The 13,363-nt window shown below is 36.9% G+C and overlaps 1 protein-coding gene across 1 annotated transcript in view; it reads left to right on the plus strand.

Moving 5' to 3' along the window:
* The window catches only part of SV2C (synaptic vesicle glycoprotein 2C), a 116,125-nt gene that overhangs the window by 43,711 nt on the left and 59,051 nt on the right, over positions 1–13,363 (plus strand). Inside the window, exon 3 of the mRNA XM_010392761.4 lies at positions 8,477–8,657. Coding sequence (XP_010391063.1) covers positions 8,477–8,657 — 181 coding nt within the window. The remainder of the gene's footprint in view (positions 1–8,476; positions 8,658–13,363) is intronic.

A 13,363-nucleotide genomic window follows, 5' to 3' on the forward strand; every position in this document is an offset into this window, starting at 1 on the left:
AATAACTGAATGAAATTTGTGTGAATGGTTGTTGTGGACCCATTGATGGACAGTATTCCTATTATAGGACTAGCAAAGTTTTGATCAAACCTTTCCAGCAATGAGTTTTCGTCTTTGTGATTTCCCTCAGGGTTGATCCACACTGGAGTAGATTCCTGACTTGGAAAGCAAGTTGCTTTCCTGGGGGAAAAAAAGAAGTGGTTCGGGGATTTTTTTGTTGGGTTGTTGTTTTTGTTTTGTTTTCTTTATTTAATGGAGAGGACAGAACAGTTCTCACTTCTCCTTTCCTTCCAAGAAAAAAAAATATTCTTGGCTCATCTTTGACTTTTGGAAGAGCAAGCTGATCAGTTTGGGTAGCCGTGCCATCCGATGGTTTTTACTTAAGTCTCAATGTTAAGTTGAGACAAATAAATTGTAAGTATTCTTCAGTCTAAAATTTTGGTGGCATAAAATTATGTATTGTCAAATTTTATCTTGCATTAGGTTCTTTCTGCCTTTTAAATATGCCAGAAGTCCCGTCCACTTTGTTTCAGTTGTTTTCCAGCTATGTTGGAGGCTCCATATTGACTTCTATATCTTTTTCCCTTTTCAAGTTACGTTGTCTTTTGAAAAGGAAAAATACAGAAGAAACCCACAGTTTCATGTTCTTTTTAATTTCCTTTCTTTTTTCAAATACCTTCTTAGGCTCTATATTTTGTTTTGTGTTTGTGACACTTCTCTTTAGAACTCAGTACTAGGCTCCCTCACAACAATTTTTCTTTTACTGAATCAATCATCAAATTATGCCTGTCATAATATTACAAACCTGTATTTTTTGAATTGTTTGTGCAGATGATAATGTTTTTTCTCATTATCTTAAAAATCATAAAGAGGCTTGCATGAAGAACTGTTGAATTACTTGTTCTTTCCTTTTCCTGTGTATGATGGTCAGCTGAGTATGATATTACTTTTGCTTGTCTTTTCTTTAAGTTCCATATTCTTGATTTTCATGGTTGAGGTCCTGTATTGCAGTTTATCAGTACTGTTTGAGAACGGGATCATTTTGTGTGAACACCAGACACAGTTAATTTGGTTTTTATTTATACGGAATTTCTGGGTTGGTATTTGACTGAACGTCATCAGATGTTTTGTAGGCATATTTGAAAGTGGTGCTTGGGTTTGGTGGGGTTTTTTTTGTTTCTTTTTTTGGGTTGTTTGGGGTTTTTTCCTACTGATGGAGCAGAGGAGCTATTTCTTGTATTGTTTTAAATTGATTGCAGTGAGCTATCGGTGGTATGATATGTATTTTTTGTAGCTTGTACATCAGAGTATTTGCCTGAGTTCTTTTCTTACGTAAGTACAAAAGAACCAGAATTTTAGAAATAACTAAATAATTTAAAAAATTTGTTTTGGGTTGAAACAATATTTTTTAGGTTTTTTGCCTTCATGAAAACACTAATGTTTCTGTAGCGCTCAACATGTTTGAGAAGAAGAGATGAGGTTGTCTTTTCTTTTTCCAGTGGTCTCACTGGAATTTAGTATTTTCCTTTTTGTGAATTTATATAATTCTTTAGTTATTGTGGAGATAAAGTTGTCCTTTTTTAGTGACTGTGAAGCATATCCAGAATGTCTTGTGAACTAAGCAGCTAAAAAAACTTGTTAAAGCAAAATGGTCTGTCACGCAAAGGCTTGTCACTTTGGAATTATTACTATTAGAGAACTAAGCACAGAGGTTACTCAGCTGCAATTCACACTTGAAGGCTCAAGAATCACTGCAGCATGATAAGTGCTGTAAAAAACTTCTATATTGAGAATGAGGAGCTTCAGCATTCATTTAAAAATAGCTTTATACCTTTCATGTATTTAAACGGATAAACCCTATTATCCCGGTTTATAAAAATAATTCTAATAATGCAAGTGAAATTTGACTGTTTGTAAATGTATAGTAAGCCAAAGAGCAAAAAGCTTCAAAACAAGTTTGTAATTAAGCATCTGCACTAGAAATGCAGATATGAAATTTCATATTGAAGCCTGTCTGCAGTTGTCTTGAAAGGGAAGGCAGGAGGAGTGGATTAGTCTGAAAAATAGTAATAGAAAAAAAGCCTGATATGCTGTGGCATTTGGGGGATTTGCATACATTGCATATTATTAGGTCAGAGAAGTCATTTAACATCTAAAGTTAAGACACAAAATGATTACTGTGAGAAACAGCTAGCATTTAGATGAAGGAAATCCAAGGCTTGAGAAGTCTTGAACTTGCAAAGACTCATGTAAAAGTTTAGTTTTAGTTCATATGGTGTCTGTCTCACATGTTTGTTGGAAAACAGTACCTATCTGCTTTTTCAGATGGGTGAACAAGTTGTGTTTTACTTTAACCACTTACGTCCACTTACTAAAAATTAACCATTCTGTGTATATAGAGCTTGTTGTTTCACCACAGCAAGAACCATTTAGAGAAAAAAAGAAATAGTTATTACAGAGTAATACTAGTCTGTGGCAGTTCTTTATGTATGTATATTGCAGCCATGGTACATCTGAGGAGATGAATGGCATAATATTAAAAAATAGAAGTGAAGATCCAATATACTGGATACATAGAAGATTCCAAAGACAGGGTCTGTAGAAAATTTCAGTTCTTTTGTCAATTCTAGAGTTACTACAACTTTCTTGTATTTGTTGTCTTAATGGATAAGTATTTGCCTTAATTACCTCCCATTGCAAACAGTTAATTAGAGGTTATGTTCGACAGCTGCTACATGGGTTGCTACTATTTTCCAAGTCTTTTCTGATCAAAGAAACTATTAACAGATTGTAATTAAACACAGGTCTGAAAGACTATCATATTTAAACTCCAAATATACTGCATTACCAGGGTTAAAACAACGATAAAGCTGGAAATTCTCATTCTTGTATTCATTATGCTACTTATAGGCATTGCAGTCCTTCACTACAAATTCTTATATTCTAAACAATGGCATATGGGAAGATCCTAGTACAAGTAAATAAAACTCTCATTACATTATAATTCTTATGAAAAGTGTTTTTCTTCTTATGGAACTGCCTTAGCACCACATTTATAATTGCTCTTTCCAAAATATAAATAGTATTTTAATCTTATTTTTAAAGTGTTTTTTATAATGTGAGTACTTTTTCTGGCTGTATGAAATGCATTTCTCATTCAGACAAATGACTTATACAACACAATAGGAAAAAACCAACTTCATGCTGTTTTTATAACTGATTTATAATAGGTGTGTTAACACAAAAACCTAATCAGGGAGTCTCATAGCCTCTGAGTCTCTCTATTGCAAGGAAATCTGACTTTACTTTCGTTGCTATATTTTTTCCTGATTAAATATACTTACAAAATGATTTCTCAGAAGGTTTTGTCTATCATTTAGATACCAGGCTATAGATTACAACAGGTATCAACAAGTAATGAAGTTATGGCAGCATAAAGGGAAAAATACTGCTTAACTGAACCTAAGTGACTGATTATGCATTTAGTGTTATGTCATTGTTCAAATTGTCCATAACCAGCATTTGGATAAAGAGGGAGTTCTTGTCAGCTGCTTTGTAAGGCTAAACTGTTTCTAGCAGTCTGAAAGATGCTGTGTGCACATCACATTTAAAAAATTTAAATTTAAATTTAAAAAATATCTAGCCACCTGGTAGCCAAAGAGTGTGCATAGTGTAAAACAATTCCAGACTCAGGTTCCCTTGTCTGAAGAGGATGTAAGGGTGTATTGTGTACATTTATACAATGGGGGAAAATCATTGTTGTGTGTAAGATTTCTGCTGCGGAAAGAAAATATAGGTTTATTGAAACTTGGCAAGAGAATAATAAAAGAGATTATTTTTTTAGCATGTTTTTTTCAGCTGCCATTTGCCTCTTCTCAGTGCTTTTCCACAGATTGATGGAGTTTTACATGGCATGTTACCTTGTGGGGAAAATCCAAGACATATGATACAGATATCATTAGAAGTCTTTATATTTTAAAATATTTTTTAAAATGTTTTAAGATCAGACTGGATGTCAAACCAGTGTGTTCCTTCCACTGTATTAGCTGATTTCTTTAGAGGCATGAATGTGCTGTACTAAAAAGAAAAAGAAAAGCAGCCAGTCTTGTGATCAGTAGTAGCTGCTCAAAAAGGGAGTACCACCCTCAGCATCACATGCCAGATTGACATCTACATACATATATGCACAACCATAAAATTACTGTTTTGGTGATCATTCTTTAAAGGCAATGAGCAAAGGGAACAAGGTCTGACCAACAACATGGTATTTAATTTTTAATTTAATTTAATTCAATTGTTTAATTTCATAAAAATATGAATTTATGCAAAATGTAATGTGTGAATTATGGAAGACGTACAAAAAATTTAGTGTTATCCACAAGAAATTTATGTTCTGACCAGCAGCATAACATAATAAACAAAAGCTACGAAGGTTGGAAAGGAAGTGCTCATGATAATCTGATAATAATAAAGTGATCATCTCATCTCATTGGTTACTTGCATTTGTTGGGTGGTTGTTCAGCTGTTTTAGCTGTTCGTAGTTAGAGATCTCCTTTGCCATTTGTCACTCTTATGATTTACTGTGGATCTTGCAGCAGGGTAAAATGATCTTAATGAAAAATTTGGAAGTTGAGAGGAAGGGGACTTCCTCAACATGGTGCAGGCAGAGTTTAAATTAAAGTTTACAGGGAAGGGAACCTCAATCTATCCCGCTCCTAACATTTTGATGCCAGTGCCAACAAGAGATGCCCAGAATCTGGAGAATGCTCAGAATTCAGCAGGTTTAGATAAGGACAAAGTTCTTCATTATGCAGGTAGTCAGGCACTCGAACAGACTGTACAGAGAAGCTGAGCATGTACCATCCCTGGGAGTTTTCAAGGTCAGGTTTGATCAGGGTCTGAGAAATCTGGTCTAGTGAGGAGTGTCCCTGCCCATGGCAGGGGGGTTGGAAATAGATGGTCTTTAAGGTCCCTTCCAGCCCAAACCATTCTAGGATTCTCTTATTATAAAGAGAGACAGAAAATACAAGAAATAAGTAAGATGACAAAATGCACCGAAACATGTATTGCTGGTAGCTACAGTAGGTTAAGGATGGAAGGGTTGCAGATCTTTGCTCAATGAGAGGGTTTGTGCAAAGACTGCAAGGCAATTAGGAAAAAATTTAAAGTTAATGTAACGGGAAAGAATAAGACAATTCAGCAGCTCAGAGAGCAGATTATTTATAGCAGTTTATTGACAGGATAAGAATATTATTTTTAGCAGCATATTTTGAATGCTCTTTAGGAGAATTACATCAGTATGAGAGTCCAAAACACAGTACAATGACCAAAGGATTTGTCATCTAAAAGAAAGGTTAATGCTTTTAAACTCAAGACTTAGAAACATTTTCATCATTCAAAGTGTTTTGATATTTTTGTGCATCACAGGGAATGTAAATTGGTAAAATTATGATTATTTGCACAGAAATATTTCAAAGTTATCTATATAAAGAAATAAAAGGCTATTTAATTTACTTTCTCTATTTCTTATATTAGACTGTTGACTGGGAAAGCCCAATAATACTTATACAGGAAAGAATGTAATGAATTTCACTGTAAGAATAAAAATTAACCATGTTTTTTCCTTTTTGATATCTGTCTGCTGGTAACACAGTTGGCAACACAGCTATTTAACTATCTTTATTACATTTTTTCCACTACTATTGACAAGCAAGCACTAGATCTGCTGGATGGAGTTTCCAAACTGCTTCTGAGCAGTGATCCATCTGCAGTATGGTACAATAACCTTGACCACAAGAGAGATCTTAAAGCAGCTGAACGAATATGCTGAGTCACCCACCAATCTTTTTCTCTTTAGGACCAGAAAATACATTAGCCATGTGCATTTACAGGAAAATCTCAACTAGTGGAATTACATTTCTGATCAGAATGAAAAAGCTATCCAATAAATGTCTGCTCCTAAACCCCTCTAAACTGAAAAAGAATATTGTAATGTCTGTCTCCTTCCCAGGGTAAAAAAAGTAAATTAAGATATCTTAGTAATTCTGTAAATTCCGCATTTACCCACGTTATCATCAGTATTCTTTGATGAAAGTCTAAGAACTCATCAACATCTAGAAAATACCCATTGACAGAAGTTATTTTTAGAAGACACTTAACTGTTGTTTGTGGTGGCCAGTGGGCCTGTGGTACAAGGGACAAAGAGAGTCCACTGGTGGGACAGTCCCTAGTACCAAAGATCCTCCCCAGGTTAGGGTGAACAGAAAAGGCTTCCCCCAGAATGCTCTGCTTTGGTATGTTAAAGCACCCCAGTTCTGCTTTCTCGGTTGGCCCGTTGGCCTCCCCGCCCCTCGTTACCTTTTATGTCCCTGCCCAAGAAGCTTCTCCACTCCTTGTTCCCCCATTGGCCCTTGCCCCATCGCCACTCCCTCAGAGTTTCCCTATTGGCTCCCTTACCCTAGCCCTGCCTATGTACCGCCCCTGTGCCCTCAGATCATTGGTCCCTGATGCTTGATCCGCTCCTGTATATAAACCTGGACCCTCCATCGTTCTTTCTCTTCGTCCCTGGACCCCTTCACGAGCGTGGCTGCAATAAACCCCTCCCATGGAACTCTATACGAAGATCCTTCCTGCCTCTTTGCTGTCAACCCATTCTAGGGAGCTGTCTGTGTGTCTGCGTGTACACATGTGTGTGAGGGTGTGGTGGACCTGCTGGAGCGGCGTCACCTTGGAGACGCTTTTAAGAAGGTCACAGCGCCTCACCATCCAGCACTGCCAAGCTGGAGACCGCGACAGTTGTTCTTACGGAGTTTGTTGCTTTTGCATTTCTCCTGTGATGAGCAGAAATGGATCTGTTATCTTGTCCTGAGGTTGGATGGGGCTCTGAGAAGTCTGGTTTAGTGGAAGATGCCCCTACCCATGGCAGGGGTTTTGAATTAGGTGGTCTTTAAAGTCCCTTCCAACCCAAACCACTTTATGATTCTTATTCTATAATGTTGTTAGTAGACATTTAAAACAATGTGTATCCCATTTCAAAAATACCCTATTTTAAGTTATAAGGAAATAGCAGTGGAAACTACTTCTGTGAAACATGAGAGGGAACAGGGACAATTTAGGGTGCATGAAACCCTGCAGATGTCAGCACTTCAGATGTTACCATCTGTAATTCCAAGCACAGAAATACTGATGGGTAAACTCTACCCTGATACACATTTAACCAAGGCCAGGCATTTAAATGGGTATTTTTCAGCTTCCTTTCCCATTCAACTACCTTCTTCAGGGCAGAGGCGATTCTTCTGGAATCCAGAACCTCACAGCAACTAGAGTCCAGCAGAGATGCTGGAGAATTTGTCCATTCTTGAGACTAATCAAAAAGAGACGCATAACAAGGATTTCTAGTATTTTAACTGCTTCCAGCCCATTTGTAATTAATTCCTGCTTTGAAGAAGATGTAGAAGGTGGTAGCAATATGCAGGATAGATAAAACCTAACCTGGTCAGTTCAACAAGAAATTACATGGAAAAAGAATTCCATTTGTCAAACAAAATACAAACTTAATGGTTCTGTTCATACCTTGGGAATTACTTTTTCCTTAGACAGTCTCTTCAATGTACATCTTTGTCAAATATTCCACAGGGAATTTGGAAAGGAAATTGTGTACAATATGCTAAGATGTGAACAGTCAAAATGTTAAATATTTCAACTTATCTTTCTGTGAGAAAGTACATGTGGAAAACACGATTTATATTAAAAAAAATCACCCCAATATTATTTTTTACTGTGTCATTTTAATAAATGTAGCTTAACTGTAATGTATCTGTTCAAAATTATTGGGGGGGACACAACAAAATACCCCAAAACAAGTCAAGAACATGACAGTGCTTTTGCTTTGAAAGGACCTTACCTTTTTAAATAAATACTTTGAAGTTGGAAGGAGAAAAAACCAATGAAGGTGGATGCCTTTGATTCTATAGATCTCGGGTGGAAACTGTTTGTTCTATAATCAGCTTTCTTTAGATTTAGCACATACTGGTCCTACTGATCCCAGGGTTTAATCCCCTGCAGGACTGCTCATATTCTGGAGATGTGCAGACAAATTTTATCTGTAGGGGAAGTTATAATTTTTTGCAATATTTAACATGAATGCATTTTATTATTGAGGAAATAGTGGCATTTTCTCCTTCTATTCAGACTTGCCTGCATGTTTATGAGAAATCTTGTTTAATATTTATATTAAGCTTCAGTTTAATATTTATATTAAGTGTATCTGGTAACAGATGACAAAGACACAGTAGGAAATCTGTTGTCTCTAGATACATTTGCAAAACTGTGCATATAATTTCTATTCAGTGAGAAACGATTAAATCATCTGTGTGCTATTTTTTTGTAAATATAGAAGGTTAACTGGTTTTGGTGCAGTCAATTGTGATCAATTATGTAGCTCACAAAACATCTTTTGTATTTTTGTGTATTACAGGTAGCATAGTGTACCTTGGGATGATGGTGGGGGCATTCTTCTGGGGAGGCTTGGCAGACAAGGTGGGAAGGAGACAATCACTCCTGATATGCATGTCTGTCAATGGATTCTTTGCCTTCCTGTCATCATTTGTCCAGGGCTATGGCTTCTTCCTCTTCTGTCGCTTGTTTTCTGGATTTGGGTAAGCTCCTCTGGTTCTGTTCATTTTCACAGTTCTGTGTGTTAATAAAACTTTTCTGTTTGCAAAAGAACAGTATTTAATGTAGAAATACAGTCTGTGTCAGGGGATGAGAGAATTAAGCAAGGTAGCTACTGCAGTCCTAAAGAACACTTGAAGGGGAAGAGTAATGATTTTAGGGGAAAGACACAGACTGAAAACTGTGAGATTGAGTTTGTTCTTATATTGGAAAGAATTTGTTTTGTGAACTTGATGAACTTGCTTAACTCTTTTATACCTGAGCTTCTTTATGTACAGTACCTTGTTCAGTCAGCAAAATAACATTCTCCTCACAGGTGTACTCTAAGATTTTGGCAGTATTTGTAAAGTTTCTAATGTCTTTGTGTGCACAGTATTGTTTATAATAGCATTGCATCAAGGTAGTCAGATTTAAAACAGGGTCCTAAACTGTCCCAAATGTTTTTGTTCTTTCTGAAAGTATTGTGTTTGTAGACCTGTGTTTTCTTTATTTTTCATTTAAATAACTTCTCAGTTGTTGGAAAAGTTTAAGATAATTCTAATGGTTGATTAAGTCTATAATTTTAAACTTTTATGAGCAGAGATTGAGATACATAAGTAATTTACTATGAGAAAGCTTCTACTTTTACTGTACACTTGGATAAACTAGAGTTCTGTTCTGCAGAGTGCGTAGTTTAGCACTTCTGGCCATTGCTTGGTTCAGATTAAGACTCCTAATTACAGTTTCAATTCTGACCACTATCAGTCTTTAGTATGCTGAATAGTCAGGATCTGGCAAGAGCACAGCAGCTGGATTGTAAAGTCATGCACATGAACTGCACTGCTTGTAGGGTTTGTTGGCTTTATGGTTCAGTAATGCAGTTATGTGAGGTTTGTGTTTTTTGAAATCCTTTGAACTGATGTCCTGGGTTGCAGTGCATTCTATTACCATCCCCATGAGCTGTTGAAATCAGGAGGGGCAGTGTTTCCTTGCCTCCTCCCCCCAGACTATCTTTCTGTTAAGGGCCCATCAATGCCCTGCTGCATGACTCAGAGATAACTCCCTCCGGACCATCTTCTGTTAATGAGCCTAATCAACACTTGGCCTCATGACTCATTACCCCATTGTGAGATGCTCCACCCAGAGGGAGGAACCAAGCATCCCATCCTGGATATAATCTGAGATTCTGAACACCAGAGAGAACCTTCCCACTGGATTTCCAGAGGACAGGAGCTACACAGCCACCACTGGACCTGAGGAAGAGCAGACCCTTTTTCTACAGGATCACCACTTCAGAGGACTGCAGCCACCATTCTATTGGACTGCTACCACCACCCTGATTAACAGGGTGTCAGGTTGTATCTTGACTCTGTCAGTTTGAGCCAGTGTTTTCTGCCTTTATTTTTGTTTTCCCATTAAATTGTTATTCTGACTTGGTGTCTCTCACTAGTTTGTTTTCAAACTAGTACAACTGGTCTGAAGTAGGCTAGCACAAGACGTGAATACCCAAAAGAAATTACCACAGCACTCAGTAAACTGATTTAGGAAGAGGAATGCAAGGGCAAGAGGAGAGAGAAAAATGTGAGGAGTCCTCTAGCTAGAAGAATCTTAGTCTGTCACCAGATTGTCAGATATGACTCTATAAGACAACAAGAGGAAATGGCAATATTCCAATTACTAAAAAAACCTCCAAATCCCATAGAAAAACAAAATTTCAAAAATCCTGTATTGTAAATCACCATCAGTTCCAGGAGCTACTTTTTTTCACTCCATGGAGAAACACTACAGATCATGTTTCATGGCACTCACTCTTCTGTGATCCTGGCAAAGTTGAGAAGCTTGTTGTGTTACTGCTTAGCCTGGCCAATTCCTTGGGGCAGCTTTGGACCCTTATACTACAAAGGTTTGTTTTTTGGCAGACAGTTTTGCTTTCGCCAGAATTGTCCCTTTTGGGATATACTGCTAAATATGTATTTATTATGCCTCATGAGAAACTTGCCTGCACTATCTCCTCCTCACCTGTCCAGGAGCTTTTACAGTAACAGTCAGTGCCTGTAGCTTTCCTTGTGATACATGTCTGTCCTTGATTGGGAACCATGTTCTATTGTGTCCCCAGCTTATGATTAATGGTCCTTGAAGGAGCAGGCCCTTCATACCTGTATCCTATACTTCTGTGTGGGCCCCCACTCTGTTCGACGTCCTCCTACCTCATCTTTGAGAGCTACATGAATAGATCATAGACAATTTGTCACCATGTACTGTATTTTTAATGGGCTCTCCAAAACAAAACAAACCCCAAACCAATCAAACAACAACAAAAAAGACAGCATGAACTGCAGAGTCATTCCTCATAGCAACTACTGCAGAGGGAGGTCCATGGAAGGGTCAGATTTGCTGTGTTCTTCAAAGATTGGCTTTTTCCCCTGAATAATCCCCTTCAAGTGGTATCAGAGTAGCAGTGTGAAAGCCATGCGGTTTCTAGAAAAGAATCTGTTTCTCATACCTTCAAGGTGAGGAAAAGCTCATCTTGATGGTATGTTTCCCCTTTTCCAGTCAACGGGCACCTCACTAAATTGCTGCAGTTTCTCAAATATGGAGGATAGTGGCTTAGAAACTTCATCTTGCAAGACCCACTGATGTATCTCATCAGGTCCCATCAGCCTGTGCACCCTCAGGCTACTTAGATGTTCTTGAACATGATCTTCTCCTGCAGTGGAATGTTGTCATTCTTCCAGCTCCCCTGCCTTGCTCGCTGCAGCTGGTGTGGGTGGGGCTTTTTTCAATGAAGACTGAGGGGAAAAAAATGCTGTTGAGTGCCTCAGCCTTCTTGATATCCAGGCAACCAGGTCTCTGGCTTCCTTCAGGAAAGGGCACACGTTTTCCCTAATCTTCCTTTTCTTGATGACATACCACTGTACCTCTGTTTTCAAGGGAGGATGCTTTGTTCCAGTAATTTTGTGTGATTCAAAGAGCCCAACTATGGAATTAGAATGATTTTAAGGAAAGAACAATGATATGTTTTAAAGGCAAAATAGTATTGTTACTCAGATTGGAGAGAAGTTTTCTGAAGGGGCAGAGAGTTATCTGGACAATTTCTTTTAATTAAAGAGCACTGAAATATTAAGAAGTATTCAAATGATATAAAATAATTTAGGTATATAGAGTTTAAACTGCTTTGTTATCTTCTAGATAATAAAGAAATGGTTAAGAAGCATGAAAAATAAAACTAGTATCTGATAGAAGATTTTATTTATTAAAAAAACCTATAAAATATGTTGTTCTTATAATGTCTCGCAGTGAAAATGTGTTTATAGAAGTAAAATGTTCAGTGAAAAAATATCCCTTCAAATACTTCCCCCCCCGCCCCCCATTTTTAATCTGAAAAAATCTTAGACTAGTAAAACTTTTGCAGGCAAAAAAAAAAGAGATTTTGAATGCAAACCAGTATAAATAATATAAAGATATTGCTGCACAAAGAGTATTGGTACATACAAAATTCTGAAATGTAAACTTAAGCTAGAGAAAAGAATGAAGAAATGTTGGAAAGTCTGCAAAATAATCTCCTTTTCCAGAAAATAATATCAGAACTGTGATTTTTCCATTTATGAATTGAAAATCAAAACTCAGAAGAAAATTGAATCCAAAAGCCTGATAAAGGTCTAGGAGGGCTTTAGACATGGTTTCCTACAAAGTGAAAAGATCTAGACAAGAAACTGTGAGTTGTATTCATCATTAGCCATTGGGGGAAGGTGCAAATGTTTATCATCAAAAAGCACCTTGTTGTATCTGTCTGAAATTGTGAAAGGAAGGTTTCTCTGATACAGAACATGACTCACAAGATAGTTAACTTGAATGAAGCTGGAGCTGTTGTCTGTTCAACACCACCTCTGTGAAATACTATTCTCAGCTACAGAATTTTATCCGATTTCTAAAAATTGTTAAGCTATTAGTTTAATATTTTTGATACTTAAAATTTTAGATGCACTTTTTTAAAGTACAACAACTAAATTTATAATAAAGTGATTAAAAGTGTACTATAGATTTGTTTTATCCCAGTAAATTTCATTTTGGTTGCTTTGAGATAAGCAGATGTTACACAAATTGGGGGAAAAAAATCATGCTTATCCAGCCCAAATACTACTTCTAAAACAAATCAAAGTTTTCATGCAGTGAAAACTAGCTAAAATAAATTCCCTGAGATGAACTACAGTTTATAAATTTTTCAGGCAACTTCATATGTTCGCTCCTGGTAGAAAGTTATTCTTTCTTCTGAGCAAAACAAAAAATGCTAAATAAATGTGTCCTATTTTAAAAGCACACATTATTTTCAGGCTGAAAAGATTTCTTTCAATTTGCCAGAACTGCCAACTTGGCCAAATTTCTTCTCCAGGCCCACGGAAATATTAGGAAATACAGGTTAGATGTTGTTGGCTGATGTAACTAAAAGCTATTAAGAAGCTTTTTCCCTACCTGTTATCTCTTGTGAATGAAAGTCTTTCTCAAGATGCATTAATATAACATTTCTTTTCCAGACTACTTTAGACTATACTTCATTAAATCTGACTCTTACCTTCAGACGGCTTTCTTCATCCTTCCTTAGACAATCCCTTAACCTTCCTGCAGTACTCCTTCTACATTATTGGTATTCACCACAGAGTGCTGGTGTCACTATAGTAGAACAAAACTCATGACTCAGATACATTCTCAAATT

The sequence above is a fragment of the Corvus cornix genome, chromosome Z, assembly GCF_000738735.6.
Source record: "Corvus cornix cornix isolate S_Up_H32 chromosome Z, ASM73873v5, whole genome shotgun sequence".
Lineage (NCBI taxonomy): Eukaryota > Metazoa > Chordata > Aves > Passeriformes > Corvidae > Corvus > Corvus cornix.